General features: G+C 50.9%; 1 protein-coding gene across 4 annotated transcripts; it reads right to left on the reverse strand.

Annotated features, from left to right (window-relative positions):
* Positions 1-240: 240 nt before the first annotated feature.
* Positions 241-22,904, reverse strand: NLGN3 (neuroligin 3). Of its 4 annotated transcripts, XM_021707932.1 has the most exons (8): positions 22,771-22,904; positions 19,595-20,251; positions 18,892-18,951; positions 14,578-14,637; positions 12,777-12,926; positions 5,745-5,930; positions 2,833-3,622; positions 241-2,165 (listed from the first exon to the last, which is right to left on the reverse strand). In XM_021707932.1, the coding sequence occupies exons 2-8, from the start codon at positions 20,049-20,051 to the stop codon at positions 1,322-1,324; spliced, it is 2,547 nt and encodes an 848-aa protein (XP_021563607.1). In that variant the 5' UTR covers positions 20,052-20,251; positions 22,771-22,904; the 3' UTR covers positions 241-1,321. The 4 variants fall into 4 exon arrangements, with proteins under 4 accessions (XP_021563607.1, XP_021563608.1, XP_008047051.1 ...); XM_021707933.1 differs by lacking the exon at positions 18,892-18,951 and having other exon boundaries at positions 19,595-19,738; XM_008048860.1 differs by lacking the exon at positions 18,892-18,951.
* Positions 22,905-24,770: the final 1,866 nt, after the last annotated feature.

Raw genomic sequence — 24,770 nt, forward strand, 5'->3', positions numbered from 1 at the left:
GGTGCTGAGAGGAGGCTTCAACTGCAGGAACCCAGAGCGTTGGGGGCAGGAGGATGGGGATAGTAACTTGATTAAGACTGGAGAGACCTTCATGTAGGGGGCCAGTAGAGTACAGCCCAGACCTGCATCTGCTTAGAGATACAAGAGGCAGAGGGAGGCTGCCTGGTTGCCTGATTCCTAGCCCACAGAGGCACCCTGGTTGGAGGTCTGTTGGGACAAGGCCTGTGCAAGGGAGGCAGGTTGGGAGTGCTAACTGAATTTTTTATTTTTATATCAAGACACTGTGTTTAAAATTTTTACAAAGGACAAACTCCATGGGTTTCCGTTAGTGTTTTAAGAACTTTTCTTTAAAAAAAAAAAAGCCAACAACAACAAAAAACACTGCCTTTTTGAAAGAGAAATGACAGACACAAAAGAGACTGTAAAGAAAATGGGGCGAATTTCTGGTAGCATTTCCCCAAGAGCAGAGGCAGAACCCAGATCATACACAGGGGCCCAATAATGTCATGGCCTCCATAGTACCTCCTTCACCAAATCTAGGGTCCCCTGGTCTAGCCAGGCCAATGCTGGCCTTTGGGGGAAGCAGGTCACCCTGTAAGCTCTGCTGTCTTCCACAGGGACACAGAGATAGTTGGAGATCTCTCCTCTATGGCCCTCCAGCCCCATCCAACATTAGCCCCTTTCTCCTTCCACCCCATGGTCCTGCTCGAATCTATTTCCTTCCTGGGGGTCCTGATCCATGGTTTGATTGTGTGAGCACTGGTTCCAGAGCCAGAGACCTGGGCCTGGAGCCCTGCCTTCCAGAGCCTCTTAGCACTCACAGGCTGAAAAAGCATTTGTTCCAAAATTAAAAAAAAAAAAATCAACAAAAACAAGACCCAGAAAAAGACCAAGTCTGGGGGAGGAAGAGCTACTCTGCTCTTTAAAGTTCCCAAGTCCGGAGTTGGTTGGTGGTGCAGTTCCAAGAGAGGCCGAAGGTGAGCACCAAGGGGGTGTCCAGCTGTTGCTTTCAGGCCCCCCAGGAGTGTCTGTGGTCAGGCTCAGGGAGCTGGCTTCAGCTGTTGTTCCACGGGTCCTTGGTTTACCAAGGACTCATTTGTGTCCCCATTTGAAGGGTTTGTTTGGGATTACTTCCATATTTGTGTTTTTGTACATGCGAGTGCATGTCCACATCTGTCTATGTGAAGGTGGGTCTGCTGTAGGGTGTGGGTGCGTGTGTATATATATATGTCTGTATGTGTCTGTATGTGTGTCTGCATGTGCATGTGTTCATGGATCTGGGAGGGAGGAAGCGGGAGATGGGCTGTGCTCTGGGCTGGAGCTATACCCGGGTAGTAGAGTGTGAGTGCGGCAGCCCAGTACTGTTGAACCCTGCGGCAAAGGTGTTATAGGGGTGCAATGTCTGCAGCCCTACCAGAGAGTTGGGAATCATAGTGATGGTGTTGGGGGTCATGAGTGGGATATCATCAGGGGAGCGCCGCAGGGTCAGGGTGTAGTCGGGCAATGCAGTGAGGCGCAGCGTGTCATGGGGGGGGGCAGCCTCACACTCATGGTGGGTGGGGCCCAGCTGTAATGCTGCCAGCTCTTCTTCAGGAGCAGCTCCCAATTCAGGGGCCCCGGCTCCCCTCTGAGGGCTAGGCTGCCTCAGGGGCTCCTGGCGCCGTTTGTCCTTACGGTAGTAGAGGGCAGCAAAGGCCAGAACGTTAAGGAACAGGAGGGAGGCCCCCACGGCGATGGTGACACTTAATTCAGTGGAGTAGTCACGAGGATTCTCCACCAGGAGTGGCCCTGCATCCTGGTCCCCGTTCCAGGATCCCTGGGCGTTCTCGTTGCTGTAGGCAGGTGAGATGGCTGGCCGCTTGGTGCTCCAGGTCTTGCCGTTGGGCCTGCGAGTGATGTGGGAGCTGTGGGTGGTATCCGGGGGCGGCACTTTGGTGGTTGTGGACGTATAGTGGAACATGTCATGCAGGTTGTATAGGTGGGGCACCAGGTGTTTCCAAAAGGCCACCTTAGTGGCCCGGTAATGATCACGGACCCTTGGTTTCAGCCCGATGTGAAGGTAGAGCTGGTCTCGGGGATTGTATTTGGACCAGGCCACTTCCTCAAAGCGGTTGGCCTTGGTGTGAATGAACTTGGTGTCCTGGGGGACCGGCTTGTTGGGATCCCTGAAATACCACATGGAAATCTGGGGTCACCACTCTACCTGAATGAGGAAAGGGCCCAACATTCTTCCTTTCACAGCCCCCCAACCTCTTCCCCAGTCCAAAACTTCCCGCCATTTCTGTCTTTTTTCAGTGTCCCTTCCTCTGTCCATGCCCCTTTCTTCCCCAGGGCTTGAACTCCTACCTTATCTTTCCCTGCGCTCATCCTTTAAGATCAGGCTATGGACGCCTTTTCTTCTCACATGCTACTGAGGTTCTGTCAAACTTTTCAGCTGTCCAATTTTGCTAAGAGCCCCTAAAGGCCTTCCTGCCTTCCTTCCTTCCATTAGCAAGCAGAGGATGCTGAACCTAAAGGCTCTTTCTGAACATACTTGATTCCCATTTCACATGGCCTTTGACCAGCCAATCTTGACTCCCATTGTTCTGCCAGGAACTCTCACTCCTGCACAGTCCTGATGCTAACCAATATCTTAGGCTCAACAAGATTTCCAAAGGAAGGAAAATGGCACAAAAGACTCAAGAAGGGGGGGTAGGAAGAGGAGTGAAGAGGTTACCAAGCAAGATTTTGGGAACATCTTAGGAAGGAGATGATGGGAGAGGTTTGGCTAGAGGAGCAGAGGGGAGGGCATGCTGGGGTCCCAAAGAAGAAAAAGCCCCATTTTCTCCTTACCCAGTCTTGGCAAAGTTGGTCCAATAGGTCATGACGACAGCACTGAGCATAACATCATTCTTGGAGAAGTTGCAGGGGAAAAGGTCAGTGGGGCCTACCATAGGGACCCCAAAAACATAGGGCACTTCATCCCCATGAGCTGCATCTGACCAAGCAGGCTTCATGAGGCTCTGGCAGTGATGGTAAAAGGCGTAGAAGTAGGTAGGTGAGCCATAGCGGGCGTGCAGATCGGCTGTCACCACTGAGGGCTCCACCCACTGGTGGTCAGTGAAGAGTGCCACCAGTGTTTTACGGCGGGTCTCAGGGTTGTCACGGTCTGCCCAGTCTGTATACATGAACTTGATGGTCTCCCGCAGGGTGTCCTTACCCTCAGGATAGCCATACAGATTGTCCACAAAATTGGAGACAGAGTAGTCAAAGTCAGTACCAGAGACACCATCCTCAGGGTCCACCACCCCTTCCACAAACTTGAGACCCTCACCCTGGTTGACACCTAGCATGATGTCATAGTTGAGGAACTCGCCCTGTTCCATGAGGATCTCAGGGTCATCAGGAATGACATCGCCATCAATCACAGGGCCAAAGGCCACATGGTAGCGGGCTGGCTGGATGTCCTGCTCTACCAGCTCCTTGGCGCTCTTTTGCCGAAGACAGTCCACCATATCCACGGTGTCAAGCACATTACAGCCCACTTTGTCTGCCAACAGGCTGGTGTACTTCACTGGTTGGTAGTTCACAGCCCAGCTGGACAGAGCAGAACCACTTTGGATGATGGCCCTCTGGAAAAGTCCTACAGAAGATAGGCAGCACCAAGTCAGATCTGCCATGTTGCACACAGCCAAAAAACCCCTTGCTCTTTGTCACTGAGGCTGCCCCATGGTTTGAATGAGCTAGGAAGAAGGAATGACTTTTCTGGCAGGGGTTGATGTAGGGCCAGAGGAGGGGTTACTGACTGGTCCCCTGCCTGGTTCCTCCATCACTTCCCTGCCCCTGTGTGATGATTGGTAACTTAGGGGTTAAGGAAACGCCAGGAAGAATTAACCCCTTGAGTCCCAGACATCAGCCTCCTTATGTTCCCTCTCTTTATCTCTCGTTGTCTTCCCCTCTTGCTTCCTGCCCAGCTGGGCCCAGCTCTGTGCCAGCACACCACCAGGGAGCTGGCACATACACCACAAAGGGGTCTTTTTCATGAGAGATGAGAAATGCAGGCAGGAGAGAGCCCCACATTCTGAGAGTCTGGAGAAGGATCCCAAGGGCAAAGGCCTTGGGGTCTGAAAGTCTCCAGGGAACCTGGGTTCCCATTCTATAGTCTCCACAGAGACTTTCCTTTTCCTGAAGCTACTGATGTTCCGATCTAGATTTTCCCCTAGCTGAGAGGGAGCCAGCACCCCATACTCAAAAGGAAGATAATTCTTTCCCCTCTAGGAAAAAAAGGGTACCATTCTCTCCCTGATCCCAACATTCCCAAGGAAGCATTTGGTCCTCAGGCACATAATTCCATTTCTTTAAGAGGAAGGCAGTTTGCATGGGTAGAAAGAGAGGGAGAGAAATATAGATTACTACTTAAGAGAGAGTCTCATTTTCCCAAAGATTATTCTCCATGAGTTAATTACAGAAGGACAGAGAGAAGAAACCTTTAAAGAAGCCAAATCTCCAGAGACACAGGCTCCCTATAAGACAGAGCATAGCATCACTCCAGGAAAGGCCCTCTGCTACTGGAAAAATAGGCACAGGACTTCTTTTCAGACAGAGGTACCCTCACAGCCAGATATTCCACCCTCCTTTGGGGAAAAGGGGATTCCTGTTCCTACTACTTTCACCTAGGAACACATTCTCTCTCTTTAGAAATTCAGATCCCCCAACAGGTCCCACTCAAAAAAAAAAAAAAAAAAAAAAAGAGAGAGAGAAAGAAAAGAAATGCGGATCCCACCTTAGTCTTCCCTCACCAGGGTAGTCCCTGGAGGGGCAGAGGCAGAATTTCTAGGTCACAGAAGGTGGTTCTTCTCTCAGAGAGACAGATCTTCTTCAAAGAGAGACTGAAAGTCTTCCTTGAGAATACCACTAACTCATGGGTTGATTTCAATGAAAAAAAGGTATCCTCTCTCACAGATTTCCTTACTTCAGAGAAGGGCACCTATTTCAGGAGGATCTTTTCTTCATGAGAAGCTCAGCTTTGCCTCTCAGAGATAGAATATTCTCTGTAGTGCAGAGGTGGAGAGAACATTTCCTGCTGAGCAGAAAAGGGCCCATCTGACCCCCTTGGCAGGGTCACTGGCAGAGGGACCCACCGCAAGGAGAGAAGCTAAAAATGAGAGTCTCCCCTAGGTGACTTGCACAGCCCAGGAGGAGGTCTGGGGTCTGATAATAGACCATCATCACTCAGAAGAAGCCCACCTCACAGGTTAGTGATTCTTGCTTCGACCCCACTTCCCCCTCAAAGACATTTCCCCTCTTGTACAGACCTGTTCTTCAGAGAGAAAGGGAGAGAATGAGTGTTTCTTACACCTAGAAACCAATTCCTACCCTAGATCTCTACCATGAAGGAACATGTTCTTCCCATACTGAAAGATTTCCCCTGCCCAAAAAGAGCTACTGTCCCCACAGAGGACAATTCTTCTATTCCCACTCTCCCAAATAAGGCTCCCATATCAGAAGGAGAATCTTGCTTTCTCAGGATGTCAGTGGGATTCTCTTCCTTACTTCTCTCATTGGGAGAAGTACTTCTTCCCCCAGAGAAACATTTCCCTTTCCCTTCTCCCCAAAGGGATACTAAGCTGGTAGAAAAGAGCTGACTGATTCCCTCAGGTGCCCCTAAGGCATGGAACTGGGCACACTGGAACCTGAAAGGCCTGGGGCTCAGGGTGGACAGCCAGAACTCATCTAGTTCATGTTTTGTCCCAAGAGCTACTCACCCTCAGAGTGATGTGACAATGTAAGGAGGCTGACACAGGAGGCACCGATGCCTGAACCAAAGACGGTAATACGGCGGGGGTCTCCTCCGAAGAAGGCAATGTTCTCGCTCACCCAGCGGAGGGCCTGGATTTGGTCAAGGAGCCCATAGTTGCCCTTGGCAGCCTGATCTCCAGTGCTCAAGAAACCTGGATTCAACAAAGGGCATGAGGACAGTGAAGGCAAGGGATGGAGGATTTCAGTTATGATGGCAGGCAGGAGTCGGGAAGGTGGGGACAGAGGATGAGCATTCAGCGTAGCTCTTTCCGCCTAGCTAACATAAACCGTTGCACCTTTCTGCAAGGTCCAGCTTCATCAGTATAAGAAGAATAAGCTAGCTGCCTCCCACCCAGTATCCAGTTTGGAAGGAGGAGCCTGCAGATCATTTGAGGTGAATGCCTCCTGGTGGGAGACTTAAACTGCAGGAACTGCAAGTAGCCAGAATTCAGCATCCTCTGTCCTGATGGATTATCCTCAGATATTAACATCTAGCAAAATACAGTGCAGAGAGCAGGGACCTTGGTGTCAGATAGTCCTTGATTTGAATCCTGCCTCTATCACATCCTAGCCATGTAGCCTTGGGAAAGTTGTTTAAAATCTCTGGGCCATAGTTTCCTCTTTGTAAAAATGGGGATGAAAATGCCTCACAGGGTTGGAAGAAGGGTAAAATGGAAATAAGCATCTATAACATGCTCAGTACATTGTAGATCTATGATTACGTCTCTTTCTCCTTCCTTCTCTCTCCAAAGGAAGTGAAGATCCCAAGAAGCAACACTTCCTAAGCTCTCCTTGCCTTTCCTGTACAAATTAGTCCATCTCCACTTCTTTCCAGGGCCTCGATGGCCCCCTTCCCCTTACTCTCAGGGCGGGTCGTCATTTCCTTTGCTCCAAGACCTAATGAATCAGAAACTCTGGGGGTGGGGCCTAGCAATCTGTTTTTAACAAGCTCTCCAGGTGATGCTGATGGTTGCTAAAGTTGATAAACCACTGGGTTAGACCATCTTTTTCATCTGGTGGAGAATGGGGAAGTCAGTGCAGTGCGTTACCACAGAAACAAGTTCCCCCCCAACTGGGATTTGCTGCTGAGGAGACATGTCACCATGGAGACTACCTTCCCACCCACCTGCTGGGATTTGCTGCTGCGGAGACTTGTTGCCATGGAGACTACCTTCCCGCCCACTTGCTGGCTATCCCACAGAGATGTCCTATATCCCCCCCCACCCCACTTCCATTTTAGACTGATTCTGTTGCCTCATTTCATCTCTCTTCCCTAGATCCTCAGGTTCCTTGGAAGCTTCTATCTTCTGCCCAAGGTTTTTGGAAGGGTTCTTTGCAGGTGGGTAATTGTAGAGCTCCTACACATTGGAAACCCACACTTGGATCAGTCTTTTTTGACTCCCCAGTTAAAAACTCATTCACAGCACCTGGAATCAACTTTGTGAGAGGCCATGTTTGAAGAGGCCCTCACAGCTCATGGAGAGCTCTCTGGCTGTCTTGCAGTTCATGGGCAGGGGCTGAATTCAAATAGAATCAAGCACAAGATCTCATCAGTCTTTCTCAAGTTCTTCTGTACCTAGCTTCTACCAAAGAGCTCATCACACCTTCTTCAAGTGTGTTATTAATTTATCTTTGGTACAATTAAGTATGTAAAGCACTTAGTTATTCCTCCCAGGATCTAGTTACAAGTCCTCTTTAGCCCTAGGTTCCAGATGAGGAAATGAGAAGGAATTAGAGAAAGGCTGAATGAAAATGAACAGAGGAGCCCCTGTTCCTCCAGACAAAGCGACCAGCTTCTCCTTCGCCTGGGCCATTCAGAAACTGAAGCTACTCCTGCAAACCTTAAAAACTATGCTGACCAAGATTTGATCCAGCTGCGCGAGCCTTGAGACCCTCTGGCAAAAATCACTATATGCTTCTCTTAGTTCTCCCTCCTTCCTCTCTCCTTCCCCAATATTCTCTTTTTCTTTTCTCTCATTTAGGCAATCACAGACTTGGCTTCAGTCTTTACCAAGGTATGATTTAGTGAAATGTGTCAAACATGTCTGTCCTAATCAGCAGGAAAAGCCTGCATTTGGATGTAGTAGAGTAGGTTTCTCCAACATGTACTGATGCCTGGGTTAGGAACAAAGGCCTGAAAGGGGGGTGAGGATTTGACCATCACTCTCTGTTCCCTCAGATCCCACAAGCCTCTGGGGCCCTGAAGCATGTGGATGACACCATGTCAACATTCCCTACTACAAGAAGAGTCCTGCTTGAAGCACTATATCCAACAGGCCCAGGCAGATGATGTAGCAAGTGTGACTGACCACAAGCACACAAAATCTGGCAGTTTGGGGGAGCAGTCACTCGCTGCTAGTTCTCCAATAACTCAGCCATTCACAGAACCCATGAGAGAATGAAGGCTGAAATACCAAACTCCATAAACTGTCAGAATTAATCTGAACCAGTCTCCCTAGGCCTGAGTTTATTCTGCAGTACATGGTAAATTGCTTGGCAACAGAAGATGGGGGAATCTGGCAGATTGTAATAAGACCAGATATTTGTATCACTCAAGGTTTGATGTCTACCAGGTTTTCAGTTTGCCTGGAGGGTACCTGAGCAAGGATGTTGGATTAAGTTCTGGAACCCAGAATAAAATTTGGCAAATCCCTACTTCCTCAGCCTTAGGGAAATCCACATCCTACATACTGCTGGAGTCCCTTTCTTTTGTTGGCCCCAAGCCCAGTGGGACCTTCTCAAATAATAGCTACCCTCTGCCTTGGAGGGAAGCCATGGATTAGCCTGTGACACTGTCAACATATGTGAATCACCCAAGATGTCTAGAGCAGCACTTTCTAAGTTTCACTCTAGTGAACTGTCTGTTTGGGCTCAGTACTCAGGAGAAGCTGATGAGCGGGAGGGTGAATGAATGCATGGAATTGGAGTCCAAAACTGGCCACCTGTTCTGAGAAACAAAATAACAAAGCCTCCATAATACAGCAAAATCCCCAAGCGTCAGGGACCAACCCATGTTCTACATCTGGTGCCAAGAGACAAAAACATCTTGTATGTACCCGGAATCCAATCAGTGGCTTATTGATTATATTTGTGTTCCAGAACAGGAACTGGAGGGTACACAGGAAGTGCTGGAGAACTTCAAACCAAATCTCAGTTTATGACTCCTTCTGAATTTTGGGTAATATTATTTTGATCATCAAATGCTTAAGCCCAGTGAATAATATTGCTGCCCCCCAGATATGCTGTTCTGGTTATCCAAACGAGAGAAGATTGTAAAGTGGGGGTTCTTTTTTTTTTTTGAGTTGCAGTCTCACTCCGTCGCCCAGGCTGGAGTGCAGTGGCACACTCACGGCCACCCCAGTGTCGACCTACTGGGCTCCGGCAGTCCTTCCACCTCAGCCTTCCAAGTAACCGGAACCACAGATGTGTGCTACCACACCTGGCTAATTTTTTGATTTATTGTAGAGACGAGGTCTTGCCACGCTGCCAGGGCTGGTCTCAAACCTGTGAACTCGGGCAATCCACTCACCTAGGCCTCCCAAAGTGCTCAGGCTGAGCCACTGAGCCCAGCCGTAAAGTGGGGGTTCTTAACCTGAATTTCATGGATAGGCTTCAGGGGGATCTGTAAAATTGTTTTCGTGTGTGTGTGCATGCATGCGCATTGTTCTGTGGGGGAGTTCACAGCTTTCATCAGAATCTCAAAAGGGTCCAAGACTCCCCAAAAGGTCAAGAACTTCTGATATAGAAGTTTAAGAATTACAGCATCTGAAGGATTGTGAAGTTAATCAGCAAACCAGAATATCATATGGAGTGCTCACCAGTAACAGACTGTGCAGCCCACAGCTCCCAATGGACACTGTGGAGATGTCACATCCTATGTGAAATACTGAGTCTCTACTCAGATCCTAAGTCTCCCCTTCTGTCTTCTCTCTGCCTCTCCCCCTGGGTCTCTCTTGTCCTCTTTTTTCTCTCTCTAGTCCTTTTCTTTACTTCCTTACTTTCTCCTCTCTCTCCCCCTCTCTGCCCCACTCTCTTGTTCTTCATTCCTATCTGGTCTGATAATATGGAACTGAAGCTCATCCTTAGTATTATCTGTAGTTTCCAGAGCTTTGTGTTTGTAGTTTTTATTATTTTATTTTATTTCTAATAGGAGTCTCACTCTCTCGCCCAGGCTGGAGTGCAGTGGCACACTCATGACCACTGCAGCCTTGACCTGCTGGGCTCAGGTAATCCTTCCACCTCATACTTCCAAGCAGCTGGTACCACAGGCACACACCAGCATGGCTGGTTAATTTTTTGATTTATTGTAGAGACAAGGTCTTGCAAAATTGCCCAAGCTGGTCTCGAACCCTTGGACTCAGGCAATCCTCTCACCTCAGCCTCCCAAATTGCTGGAATTACAGGCATGAGCCACCATGCCCAGCATGCGTTTATAATTTTTAAAGCAGCTGAATGTTTTGAATGTTTTCTATCACTCTAAGAAAAGAAAGCAGCACACTTACTTTTGGCTTCCAGCTACTGTGTACGTGTGTCTATATACCTGTGTGTGATCATGTTTGTGCATTTATTCCCCTTTTGGAACTGCAGCCCTAGTGTGTGGGTTTACAGCAACCTTCATGTACCATGAGATTCAGATCCCCTTTCTCAACAGGACAGAACAGTTTATAAGAGCCTCACCATGGTGTCTGAGGCACTGCAGGAAACCAGAGGAGCAGGGGCAAAACCATGAAATCCAAAGCCCACCAGACTGTGGAGAGACCAGGGTGATGCTCTCTATGCTCCATATCCAGTATTCCAGGTACCACCAACAGGGACACAGACTCTGCTTTTTTCAGGGAATATCATTTCTCCAGTTTGAACTGAAAAAAGGTACCTTTCTATATCCCACATAGTCTTAACAGTAAGTCAAGAAGAGATTGCCATTCTGTGCACACAGCCACAACTGGAAGTGAAATGCAGCACCAGGGCCTCTGGAATTGGAACGGACAAAGCAATACAGTTCAAAGTCAATTAAAATAAGATCCTTAATGTGGGAGGGTCACTTGAGCTCAGGATTTAGAGACCAGTCTGGGCAGCACAGTGAGACTCCATCTCAAACATAAAATAATAAAATAAAATGTTGTATACCCCACCTGGTGATGAATAGAGTAAGCCATGCCTAGCTACTAGTTCATCACCCAGGCCTATAAACCTGACCAAGAGCCTAGATGCACACTGGAATTCTGAGGATACAAACCCTCTGGGCAAGAATTTGGCTTCTTCATGCCACTACAAGGATACAGAGCATAGGTGAGCATCTGAAAGGAAGCAAGGCCCTGTATGCTTAGTCACCCTTTCTGAAGCTTTTGTTTACCTCAAGACCTTGGTCACAGATGGGCACTGATGGTCACCAAGGAAGATATAGGGTAGAGGGACAGCCTAAATTGCCAAAACAAATGTGTGCACAGTAGAGTATATGGGGGAGGGGTGTATGGGTGCATGTGAGGAGGTGTTTGGAAAATAAGTGTGTATGTATGAGAGTATGTATGTGTAATGGGGTAGGAGTGTATGAGGATATCTGCACAGAGAGAGTAGAAGGAATGTGTACATGTGCACATGTGTGGCATGTAAGTGTGGGGGATGCATAAGTGTGGTTGGAGGGGTGGAGGTGTGTGTGCATGTAGAGCTATAGATGCAGCTCTAGATACATGCATGTGTATATATTTGTGTATGCATTGGGTGTACATATGCAGGGTAGGTATGGAAGAGTGTGTAAATGTGTATTTGTGTATGTGTATGTGGGGGGTATATCTATGGGTGTGTATATATGTGGGGGAAATATATAGGTGTAGTGAATAGGATGTATAAAGACATGGAAGCAGGGATATGGTGATATGGTGTGTGTGTATGTGTGTGTGGTATTTGTGTATGTGTGGGGTGGGGCTATGTGAACATGCAGTAAGGGTATATGTGCATAGGGAGGAGGAATATTGGTTTGTGTTTACATGGAGAAGATGAGGGAGAAACAGGTGTGTGTATGTGTGGAGTATGTGGGTGTGTGAAGTGAATGCGGAGATGGGGTGTGTAGGAGATATGGGTATGTATGTGTGGGTCTGTGTGGGGGTGTGTGAAAGGAATATTTATGTATATTTAAGGTGTATGTGTGTGGAGTTTGGGTGTGGACATGGACATGCAGGGTGTGGATCTTTGTGTGGTGTGTAAATATGGGGGTAGAGGAAAGTGAATGTGACTATGTGTAGTATGTAAGGGTACAGATGTGACTGTAGAGATGGGGAGAGAAGTATAGGAGAATGTGTGTGTGTATCTACAGAAGGTGAGAGATATCTGTAGGGTGTAGACATGGAGTGTATAAAGTGTGTGGGTATGTAGATATGTATTCGGGGGAGACTATATGCATGGAGTGTACATAGTGCTGGAAGAATGTGTTTATGTGTGAGGGGGCCTACAGATGTGGACATGGGGTCGGATGTGTGTGTGTGCTTTGTGGGGGTGAGTGAGGAATAACTGTATGCCTGGGGATGGATAGGGGGTGGATGTGTAGACACAAGAGGATAAGTGAGTGTGTGAATATTGGGTGAACTAAAAGAAATATCTGTATATGGGTGGGGTGTTTAGGGATGTGGTGGTGGGTGGGTAGAGATGGAGATAGGACACTGGAAAATTGAGGTACCCTACAAAACTCACCAAGCCAAAGTTTGGGAACAGAGACCTGGTTTGGGACCTAAGAAAAGATGTGAAGTTTGAATTGAATTTCCATTGGCATCTAAACATTCCGAGAAAGGGCCTGGGGATACGGGGAAGCCCACAGCACTTGGGTAGGGGCCATGGGATAACAACATTTTGACTATGGTCATTCATGCCAGCTAGAGAACCAAGGCCACCTGTTTTGTTTTGTTTTTTTAACTCCCCAGCATTCTTTCCCCCATCCCCCGCCCTGCCCCGCAACCCAACCGTTGAGAAGCCAGTCTTCCTTCTAGGCACTTGACAGGGAAACATACCTAGCACCCCAACCCGATAGTTGAGGGTGATGACGATGACATTGCCATAACTGGCGAGGACGCTGCCATCGATCATGTTGCCTGTCCCTTCCATGTAAGAGCCTCCGTGGATGTAGACCATGACGGGCTTAGCACCACTGTCCCGGATGTCTGCAAGGAGAAGGGGTGAGACACAGGCTGGGTAGGATGCCCTTCCTCCCCCACCCCCGCCAGCCCTGGAGGGGTGTGGGCAACAAAGCTATCCCAGGTGCCAGGACACCACTGCCATCCCTGAGGGCAGGACTCATGGGGCTGCTCAGCCTGGAGTTCAAGCACTGACGAGACAGCTGGACTTCAGTAATGTTTTTAAAGACTGGTTTCAAGTGCCTCCGAGCTGAAGGCAGGCAGGCATGCCTGATACAACTAGGCCTACGTCACAGCTGAGCCCTAGGGGGAAGAGGAAGAAGAAGGGCTGGTCCCTTAGCTGCATCAGGTGAGTCCCTGCCCTGGGCACCCAGGAGTCCTGGGACCTGACATGGCTTTAGGGAGCAGGGGCTGGGGAGCCCTGAAACCCCCAAGACTAAATCAATTACATGGAAAAATGGCCATTGGCAGCAGCTGGCCCCCCAGTGCAGACAGAGACAAGAGGTGTGGCACAGGGAGAGAACAAGGAAGGATGTAGGGAAAGGGAAGTGAATGGCAGAGATGGGGTGGGGAATCTTACTGATATGGTTTCTCAGCCATGTGCCCATTTACCCCATTTTCTCTGGACAGACTTCACCAGAAACACCGGGGATGGGGCAAAACTAAGGATGAGAGACCCTGCTCCCAGTCAGCATTATGATGAAGATGGAGCCTCCCCAGAGGCCATTCAACGAGGGACCATCAAGTGGCTGCTCCCAAGCCCCAGCAGCATGGCATCAGGGCTGGGGCAGTCAAGAGAAGGCTCCAGGCCTGATCACCTCTGCCCGTAGCTTGTCCGTCTGTGAGCTGGACCGACACTCTGACATACCAGCACAGCCCTACCCATCACCAGTGGGCCCCTCTGAGCTGTCTGGCCCCTCCAGGGGCAAAGGGGCAGGACCATGGCATGGAGGTAGAAGGGCTTGTTCCCTGTTGTGGAGCAAACAGAACCTGTTTCCCCAAGGAGGCAGGCTGGTCTGATCATCACTCAAGGATCTTATGCCATCTACTGACGGCTGTGGTGTCCTGGCCTCAGCCTGGCATTTTAGCCCAGTCTTTCTGCACTGCCCTGAATCTACTGCAGCTCCCGGCTCCACGACCATCTCTCTCCTTCTGGGAGAAGGCTGAGGAGGTTCTAGGTGCTGCTATTCTCTGGCCCCTTTGGTTGTGACTGTCTCACTCCTCAGTTTACCATCCTGCTGGGCCCCTCTCCCAGAAGCCAGGCTCCCTGTAAGACATGGGGTCTCCTCAATGAAACACAGGTATCTCTTTGCAATCCGGTTTCCTATGTGCCCTCTCCCTGCCCTCCCCCAGCCCTGCTTTCTCTCCACTCTCTCTGCTGCTCAGTAGGGACAGGTGCCCATGAACCTAGAGGATGGGGGAGGGGTGGGGGACTGGGATGAGGAGAATGCCCTCCCATGGCTCTGCTTGTGGCCCCCTGCTTCTGCCAGCCATGTTCATCACCCTGGAACTCCCAGTGGCCAACGAGGCCAAAGACAGATGAACAGCCCAACGGCCTTGTACAGGAACAGAAACACACCAACGGACGGACAGACAGACAGACGGGGCTTCTCCCCATCGAAAAGGGGAGGGGCTCTGTGCCATGCACCAGCCGCCACGCCCTGCAGTCCCCAAATACCTTCATCTTCATCCCCGTCATTATCCGCTAAGTCCTCGCCCTGTTTCTTAGCGCCGGATCCTGGGGACCAGACACGGGGAGACACAACAGCACAGAACAGAGAACAAAACAGAGAGAGAATTCAAAAACAGCATGACTGCAGTGTGGCCCAGCAAGCCAGCTCTGGGCCTGAGCCCAGGACAGGCAGGAGGGATGGCAAGAACTGAGGGAATGGGTGGGCTGAGGCCCAGACCTTCATCAGGATGATGGTGTTGCAGGCCTCTGCTGTGCTGGCCTCTCTGTACCTCCCTGCCCCGCCTCCCTGTCCCCAACAGCCCATCTCAACCAACTACCTTCGCAGTTAGGAAGGAGGTAGTAGCAAGTAGGCCAGGGCACAAAGCCAGAGACCCACTTGGGAAGGATTCATCCTGGGTGGAAGGGGCTGCGCGTGTGTACACAGGCAGGTAGAGCTGGAGAGCAGGGCCAGGTACTGAGGGTGAGGAGTGACATTGCCAGCATGTGAGGTATTTAAGGCAGAGACATGTACCAGGAACCCCAGGCCTGAGCTGCTGGAGCCCAGTCGGCAAGCTCAAGCTGGGCCTCAGCTGACCCCGATTCCCACAGGAGAAAATGGGAGATGAAGCTTTCCCTCTGGTCTTCCTCGTTGGAGCCCCCTGCTTTGGTTAATGGCAAATGGGGTTCCTGTTCACAGGAACCAGTCTTGAGAGCAGCAAGCATTGCTCTTAGATGTAGAGAGAGCCAGAGAGGGAGGGAGGGAAAGAGGAAAGGGGAAAAGAAGAAAGGGATGATGATGAGAGAGAGAAGAAGAAGAAGCAGGAGGAGGAGGAGGAGGAGGAGGAGGAAGAGGAGGAAAGAAGAAACAAAGAGATAGGAATAATGGCAATAGCTGTACTGAATATTTACCATGTGCCAGAGACTCTACTTCTGCCATATTGTTAGATCCTTACACCCCAATGAGGTAGGTACTATCCTTATTCCTGTTTCACTGATGGGGAAACTGGGGTTAGAGAGGTTAAGTGACTTGCTCAAGATCACACAGCTAGGAAGAGCTAGAGGTGATTCAAACCCAGGTCTGCGTGACTCCAAAGCCCATGGTCTTTCCACTGCACCAAGTCACCTTTCTGGGTGGAGGAATGAAAATAGAAGGGAAGAAATAAATGAGAAAAGTGGTGGAGCGTGGAGGCGAGGGGAGAGGAGGGGAGTGGAGGAGAGCAGAGAAAAGAAGACTAGAGGGGAGAAATGTTTAGGATCTGGGGTTAAGCTGGCACCAATTCTTCTTCTTGTTCTAAGGATACTAGAGGTGCGTCTTGACAATGGCTGTGGCGAGAGAGGACCTACTTCCTGGATGCTGGCCAGTGCGTGGAAACAGAGGTGATTCTCCTGGCACTCCAAGGCTTGCCCTCTTGCATCTATGACACCAGATAGCTTCAGCCTGGAGGTAGCAAATAGCACTCTTTCCCAGCTGGTCTGGACTCTGGTGACTGGATTTCCTCATAGTTACTAATCAAACCAGAAACTGCTCTCATACTTCAAAATGGCTTTTCAACTAGGGCAAGAGCCTTAGGGCAGAAACCACCTCCAGCTACCTGGACTTCCTGGGTGGCACCTACCATTGGCTCAACACCTGCCAGTACTAACCTCAGAAACCCTATGGGGCATGGCCATCATCACCCCACACAGTGGATGGCCCACCAGGTGGAAAAGCATCATTCATTTCCAGACATAAAGTCCCTTCAACCTGATAGCAGTAGGGAGTGGAGGATGGGGCGGGTCTTCTCCAGGAAACCCTTCACTTCCCAACATCCCTGACTTAGAAGGTATATCCCCTCTGTCCCCATCTGAGCATGTCCTTGGGTTGCTGCATCATTCCAGCCTTCTTTGCATGGATGTCTTTTCTCCTTCAGTTTGGCACTTGCTGAGCAACTTCTTGCTGCCATGCCTCTCACCCAGGCCAGCTTGACCTCCCACCACTATATCCAGATGCTGTGCCACTGCAGGATCCCAACCAGGCCAGCCCGCCAGACCTACGCACACCACAGCTTTCACTACCTGTGGGTATGGGTCTCCCCAAAGAGGCAGGATTTGTAACTGTTCCAAATGGCCAACAGGCCCTGGAGAGGGAACTAATTTGAACAGCGAAATGACCAAATGTCCTCCCTAACACTATCTGGAACCCGCTTCCTGACTGGCCTGTGAGGCTTGGGGAGACCTGCTGAGTTTCAATACCAGGCTAGGAGCTTCTTCAGAGCAGCGATGAGGCCTTTAGTAATTTCTAAATCTTTCCTCTACTTTACATCCCTCCAACACCTAGCCCATAGTCAATAATCATGACTGGTAAATGTGTGTATTTGAGCAGAGGCTTCCAGTCAGTTCTCTGGTCAAACTCTCAAGGCTGGACTGGACAGCCTTAGGCTTTTACTGGAGTCCTCGGGAGATCATTTTCCCTAAGAAATGGTCAATGTTAATGCCATCTCCTCTCTTCACCCTACCAATTAACTCATAGGTGCAGGGTTAAGAGACCTTCTCCGACTGGGTGCAGTGACTCACGCCTATAATCCCCGCACTTTGGGAGGCCAAGGTGGGAAACTCTTGAGCCCAGTAGTTGGAGACCAGTGTGGGCAATATAGTGAGACCTTGTCTCTACAAAAAAATTAGCTAGATGTGGTGGCACACACCTATAGACCCAGCTACTCAGGAGACTGAGGATGAAGTCTCACTTGAGCCCAGGAATTTGTGGCTGTGGTGAGCCAGGATCATGCCACTGCACTCCAGCCTGGGCAACAGAGTGAGATCTTGTCTCAGAAACCAAAACCAAACCAAACCAAAACAACCCACGAGACATTCTTCCTGAGTTCATTTATAAGCTAATGGAATGTTAAGGACAGAATTGTCCTTTACCACCTCCAGATATGGCAACAGAGATCTCACTGTGATTTGGCAGCAGAGCTGGGACTCAGTCAGGTTTTGTGCTTCCCAGACCTGTACTCTTTCTACAGCACCACAATGCTGCATTCGCCTGAAAAACATTGACTGATTGCCCGTGGTATGTGAGGTCCTGGACTGGGTATGGGGATGTGATGAAACACTATCCCTAGGACAGCAGGTCTCAGTCCATGCTTCACTGTGCATCAAAAGCACTCAGGGTTCATGTTCAACATGTAGATTCCCGGGCTCTACCCCCCAGAGATTCTTATTCAGTAGGGAGCACCCCATCCCAGGAATCCTGACAATCCCACTCTGAGAAACCCTGCCCTAGGACATCAAAGGAAAACAAACTCCAAGCTGACCAAAGGGTTGTAGGGATCAAGTTGTGATGGTCCACCTGTTCCTTAGGTTGTCACTGTTCCAATTTGGCCCAACCCATCCACATCTCATCCTTTTTTTCAGAGTTGGGGAGGTGGGAATGACCAGATGGGAGTTGCTTCCGTGCGTGTGCTACAGTGGAAAGAACACGCCCTGAGGGTCAAGAGACCCAGGTTTTGGTTCCAGCTCTGCCACAGACCAGCGACAGGGCCTTGAGCCACAGCAAGTCACTCCCCTGGGCCTGTTTCCTCATCCGTAAAATTGGGATACTGAGTGATTCCTGTCTTATATGCTTCCGGAGACGTGGGGAGGATTTTATGAGGTAAATATGAAAGCACTTTGTAGAAAACAAAGTGGTATTGGAACAGGAAGAATTATTATACAAAGGGATAAATTCCTCTCAGCCAGAGGGTAAATGTAAAATTCTGGATTTCATGCCTCCTGTAGAGTATATAGTTCCCGGAGACCCCCAAGTTCTGCCACCAGAGCAGCCTGGTCAGAGGCACTATGCTCTGGCCTGAGGTGATGAGGAGGGAGGGCAGGTGTGTGGCAGGAGTTGCTAAACCTGTGTACACATATTTGGTTTAGGCTTCAGAGTGAAAGAATTGAGTCTAGACTTTCATGGGGTGGGGGGAGTGCGGAAGGGATGGTCTTGTGGCTCCCCCACTGGGAAATGGGTGGAGCCTCTGGCTCTATCTTAGCTCCCTAGAGTTTCTCCTGGGGTGTCACCAAGAGAGCCACCAGCTCTGTCCTTGGTACACACTTTAGGGTAGAATTTGGGGCTGGGAAGATTGGAAAAAATGGGGTTTCTGCTTCTGCTCTGAACCTGCCTTAGACCACCAAATCCTCCCTGAAAAGCAGCCAGGGCCCTCGGATGAGGTGGAGCTTATGCCTACTCAGCCCCCTGAGCCTGGGCTACTTGAAGGAAGGCTGGGTCCTCAGGGGTAAGGGCAGGTGGGCAGGCAGCCCTCCCTCTCTCTCTCTCTCCCTCCCCGCCGGCTCGCTACCTACCTCCTTTCCTACAAATTTTCTTGTTGGGCTTTCGGGCGCATTCCTTGGAAATCCGCTTTACTGTAAAATGAATAAAAAACTAAAAAATAACAGGAGGCCTCTGCCCAGGGGCATGCACCCCCCCACCCCCAGGCCCCAAGAGCTGAGCTGCTCTGCAGGCGGCACATGGCAGAGAGCCTGTCCCACCATCTCCTTGTTTCTGTCACTTACCTTAGTATGACCCCCGCGGGAGGAGGCATCAGCTGGTGAAAGAGGAGGCACCTAGGCATTGCCCACCAGGCTTGCCCCCCGCCCCCCCACACACCCAGCTCCCTTGGCCACACACACCTACTACCTTCTGAAGCAGGTGGAATGGCAATGGGGGGGGGCTGGTGGAGCCAGCATCCTCCCGCGGGCAGCTGCCACCAGTGACCCATACTCCCCCAGGAAACCCCCATCCAGCACTGGACCTAGACCTGTCACAGCTCTCAGGCCTGGCCAGGCCCCTTCTGGCAACAGTGTCACTCACACATGGGAGCTCAGACAGTGCTGGGGGAGGGAAGAACAGGGAGGGGGAAGGGGGAGGCCAAGCTGAGTGATGGTTAGAAGCATTTTCACAGACAGACAGACGCATGCTGCAGGGCACACAACCACATGCAAGCCACAAACACAACAGGGCAGGCGGGAGGCAGGGAGGGCACAGTGCCTGGCTGCAGCAACTCACCATCCTCTGTGGGCACATAGACATTCAGGTAGAGGCAGTCTTCGTTGGGCTCTTGGATGTAAGTAGCGACGATATCCAAGTTGGCAGTGAACCAGACTGGCAGCATGACTTCGGGCACAGCTGTGTGGATGTTCTGGGGGCACACTGGGGGAAAGTGTGTGGCGTTCCGGATGCCAGACCAGGATGGGGGTGGTTCGGGGGGTAAGAAACGTTTCTCGCCGATCGGGGGAGCTGCGTAGGGCACCCCCAGGTATTGATCCACAGGCCCCAGTATCTCACTGGGCAATGGTACCCGGGCACCCCTTAGCTTCCCAAAGTGAGTATTGACTGTGGGTGCTGGGGCCTGGGTACTGGCCCTCAGCACCAAACTGAGGAACCACAGGGTGAGGCACAGGCTCCGGCCAACTGTGGGCTTGGGGCTCAGGGACAGCAAGGGCGGGCCAAGCCGCAGCCACATGTTCCGAGCAGGGGGACTGGCAGGAGAAGCAGACTCCAGGGTCACAGCATCAGCCCAATAGGCAGCCCCTTCATGGCCACACTGACTTGAACCTCAAAACTGAGCTCTCGAGGGACACCTACAGGTGCCCAGCAACGTAGAGAGCAGGTCGTCCAAGCACCACAGCTTCAGAAAGGGGACTCCCTCAGGGCCAGACAGGCCTGTGGAAAGAGGGAAGTAGGCGTCATCCAACATGGTCTGGGAGGACTAGAGTGAGTCTTTAGGGGCTCTGCTGGGTTTGGGCCTATTTTATAGTTAGGAGAGGTCTCACATGCCCAGGGTTCCAGAGACTCACAGATGATCCATTACAAGTCAGAACCATTCTATGTGCCTGGTCATGGTCGAAAAATCCAAGGGGGTTGACAGAGGGACAGTTGTAATTGCAAGTTCACAGTCCCCAACTTCAACCCCATAGCCAATGGAATTCATCAGGTCGGGTGGAGCCAGAGCAGCATGTGGTAGCCAGGGGGTGGGGAGAACTGGAAATGGAGCTCCGGTCCTGGGGCATGCTGCGTGAACACTGAGTATCTAGCCCCTGGGACGAGGTCCTCCCACACAGGGACCTCTACATCAGGAGAGGGTTGGAGTGTTAACCTCACTCTGGGACACTAAGGCATAAGAAGGGAAAGCAGCTGCTGGACAGAAGGTCCCACAGAGAGACCCCCACTCTCAGGCAAGCAGGGGGTAGGACAGCCATTCATCAGAGTCCTCAGACCTTCCTACATGCCTCCTGTACATTTCTCCTCAGCCTTCATTGCTCCCAAATCCTTGAGCCTGGTCCTTTCTGTTGGTTATCTCTTCATTGACACTGAATGCCAGAACTGAGGCATAAATTATTCTGCCTAGCACCCTAGGTATTGTGGATGCTTGTACAGTGTAAAATAAACAACAGAGTGTGGAGGATACACACTCAGAGACTCATAGAAATAAACTTACAAAGACCCAAAGATGGAATGAGAGAGACCAAGTCAGGATCACAGACACTGCAATATTCACTCACAGAGACATACATTCCAAACCCACAGAGATCCCCTCATATAGTCCCACATTCGGAGACAGAGTGCCTCACACAGCCAAAGCCTCACAGAATGATACATTCAGAGACACACACAGAGACTTACTGAAATATAATCACACATACCCGCATAGGTAAATATCCAGAGACACACGCAGCATAATGGTGACACATAGGTGGAGACAGAAACAGAAATAGCAACACACTCAGACACACAGGCCTTCTGACACAGTTACACCGTCAACACATATACACAGGCACACACAGGTACTCCCGCATGGTCACACACACGCACATGCACATTTAGGTTTTCCTCCATTTCTCCCGCCTTCCAAGATTGCAGGCCTGCTCCTTTAAGAACTGGCTGAAGGGGTGGGGGAGGGAGATTGGGAACGCCCGGCAATCGGCCACCACGAGAGGGGAATGAGAATGTGTGTGTGTGTGTGTGTGTGTGTGTGTGTGTGTGTGTGTGTGAGAGAGAGAGAGAGAAGAAAAAAGAAGAGGGAGGGGGGATAAAGTCGCTAAAGGGGTGGGGGCTCAGAGGAAATGGGGAAATGGGGAGCAAAGTATGGGGGGGAAGATACCAGACACTGCCCAGAATGCACCCGGGTGGGGGGGGGGGGGGGGGGGGGGAGAGGAAGGGAAGGAAGGGGTAGGAGTAGGGAGGTGGGGCAGGAGGGAATGGGTGGGTGTGTGTATGAGGGGGGATAGTCCGCAGCTGAGTTCACACAATCCCCCCATTCACCGTCTCCATGGCAACTCCGGGGCACAGACCGCTCATTCACACGGCTTCCCCGCCAGCAACCCCCCCCATTAACCCCCTCAGTGCCGCCGCCCACCCCATGAATCCCATTAACCCTTTCAGGATGCCTCCCTCCCAATAACCCTTGGGCGTCAAATGCCAAATTCCTCTTTGAGTCAATTCCCTGCAGCCTCTCCCCCATGGACACCTAGACAAACAGACCGACCCCCAAACGCCCTCTGTACCCTAGGACCCACTATGAGTCCCCAAGGCCAAGATCTCCATCCTGGTCCAACTTGCAATTTGAGAGAAGACAAGGGGAGGCAGCAATGCCGAGGATGAGAATGGCATCTGGGGGTACTTTCTGGGTTGGAGGGTATTGAGCCAGGGGCATTGTGCATGAATGGACCAGCATTGAGAACTGCAGTATTGGGGGCTAGGCGGGTTTGGAATGGTATTGGGGGATAGAGTTGCATTAGAATGGGGGAGGAAAGGATAAAGGCCTCCATTAGGTGGGGGGGCTGCAGCGAGTGGGGGAGGGAATCCTGAATCCTGGCTATGAGATGCTATGATGGAGGGGGGATGGGGCTGCACTGCAGGGGAGGGGGGACTGGCAATGTACAACACAGGAATGGGGCTGGGGGCCCTCAACAGGAGTATTTTGATGAGCATGCAGGCCGAGCTGTGGAAATAGAGGGACCACGGGTGGGAGGATGATAAGGATGCCGAATTTAGGGGAGGAGGTGGAGGAGAGAAGAAAAGCGGGGGAGGACCGAAGGGTCAGGGGTGCCGACGGAGAACATGGGGTTGAGAGAGATGGGGGCCACTGGCTGGGGAGTGGAAGAGCCTGGGCTTGGGAGGGGATGGGATAGGGGCAAGGCATGGGCAGCGAGAGGATGAGAGACCGGGGCAGGCGGCCTCACCTGTTCCCCGGGCTGCTGCAAGCGACTGAACCGGGCCACGGACCACCCATATCGCCTCCAGGCCAAGGGCTCCGCACCCGAATCCCCGAGATCAGCTCTCCGGCAGCCTGGCTGCTGTGCCCGCGCACCGAGGGGGCGCGCTGCGCGTGCCCGGACACGGGGGGGCGCGGTCCCTGCCATTAACTCCTTTTGTGCCAGAGATGGCTCAAGTCCTGGGGCATGGCCCAATTCCCCCCATGTTCTGCACGCTCTGCCGGCGCTGTCTCTCCCCTTCTCTCTCTCCCACACACATACACCCCAAATTGCAAGCTATCAGACTAGGCAGCTAGTCCAAACTTTACCTGCAAAGCTTGAGACCTTGACCCAAAGGAAGAAACTGAGGTGCTGCCGGCAAGAGTCTCATCATACTCCAGGAAAACACGCCTCCACCTCAGTCAGCATCCTTCACCTCTCAGCACCAGCACTACACAAGCAGCAACCTGTGGGGCCACTCTGCCCTCATCCTGTCACTCTCTCAAAGGTCAATGCTTCTGCTGCTTCTGCTGGGGCATGTAAGACTCAGACTGTCAGCATGCCAGTTGTCTCACCATTTCATTTACTCCCCTCCAGATCTGGTGTCTTTGTGTCTTATGTTTCTGTATGTGGTGCACCTGTCCAGTTTCTCTAGTAACCCCCAAGCCTCTCAGAGTGTCCCTTATTCCAGCTAAGCCTCTACCCTGTGGCTCCTCAGAATGTTTATGTCAGGACAGAATTAGTCAGAAGAAAACTTCAGTCATGTTTGCCTTTACCCTGTCAGGGAGTTCCATTCCTTGAGCACACAACTCTTAAGCTTGTTAAGTCCCATATAAGTGAGGGCTTCATGGGCCTCAAAGAGGGATTTTATTTTTTAAAGTTTTTAATAATTTGGGCATTGATTGGTTTTACCAGCACACTTGACACTTCCCAGTGACATGATGCAACTATGGCTTGGATGTTATCCTTAAGTTGTCAAATCATCCTGCATCACCCACCCACAAGGTTGGGGCTAATATTCTTCCAGCCCTAGCTAGGCAGACCAGAAGACTTCATTGTAGTAAACCAGTTGGCTCCCCTGCACAGCCTTGGATCCTGGGCCCAAACCAGAAGGCAAGGTGGCCAAGAATGGCTCGGCCGCAGTTCCAAATGTGACTCTGGAGCAACAGTTTTGAGTTTTTTCTACTGTACAATAGGAGCGAGCAACAGCATCCTGGGTAACTGCCAAGGTGGGTCATGTGAAAATAAGCAGTTTCAGCAGCAGGGCAGAGAGAGGAAAGAGTGCTTCTTACTGGTCTCTCTTTCTCCTAGAGCCATACCGTCCTTCCACCACTTATTCTATGATGACACATGCCAATGAGGGGCAATTTTTCATCCAGAAATGTAACTTTCAGGGAAGTTCTCTGTCCTATGAAAAGAATGCCACTTGGTATACGATGAGGAAAACCAAACAAGATGGCAAAAAGGGTAGGCAGTGTCTGTCATCTCCACCCTCCCCAGATTGAATGAGGTCCAGCATCTGGTGTATCATGGAAGGAGGATCAGGTTCCACTGATTTTTCCTTTGGCCTAATGGCAGCTCCCCATCCCAGTGGTATATCCCCCATGGAGAAAGGCTGTTAAAAAGCTGCAACATGGCTGGGCTCGGTGGCTCAGCCTGTGATCCCGCGCTTTGGGAGACCGAGGTGAGTGGATTGCCTGAGCCCGTGGGTTCGAGACCCGCCCGGGCCAGTTGGCGAGACCTCATCTCTACAACAAATCCAAAACTAGCCGGCCGTGGTAGTGTGCACCTGTAGTTCTGGTTACTGGGAAGGCTGAGGCGGCAGGATCGCCGGAGCCCAGCAGGTCAAGGCTACGGTAGCCGGGAGCATGCCACTGCACTCCAGTCTGGGCGATGGAGTGAGACTCCAACTCAAAAAAAAAAAAAAGCTGCAACATTTAGCTGAGATGGTAAGCTGCCCTTCTTAAGAGACTGGGCCCATTTCTTAA

The sequence above is a fragment of the Carlito syrichta genome, unplaced genomic scaffold (assembly GCF_000164805.1).
Source record: "Carlito syrichta isolate Samal-C Ts95f unplaced genomic scaffold, Tarsius_syrichta-2.0.1 Scaffold127161, whole genome shotgun sequence".
In the NCBI taxonomy this organism is placed as follows: domain Eukaryota; kingdom Metazoa; phylum Chordata; class Mammalia; order Primates; family Tarsiidae; genus Carlito; species Carlito syrichta.

Bases quoted from the DNA above. Each gene is read 5' to 3' on its own strand.
- NLGN3 (XM_021707932.1), bottom strand. From the start codon at position 20,051: ATGTGGCTGCGGCTTGGCCCGCCCTTGCTGTCCCTGAGCCCCAAGCCC. The intron at 18,952-19,594 runs GTGAGTTGCTGC...TTCATTTTACAG, and splicing joins CTATGTGCCCACAGAGGATG to TAAAGCGGATTTCCAAGGAA. The intron at 2,166-2,832 runs GTAAGGAGAAAA...GTGGTATTTCAG, and splicing joins ACCAACTTTGCCAAGACTGG to GGATCCCAACAAGCCGGTCC.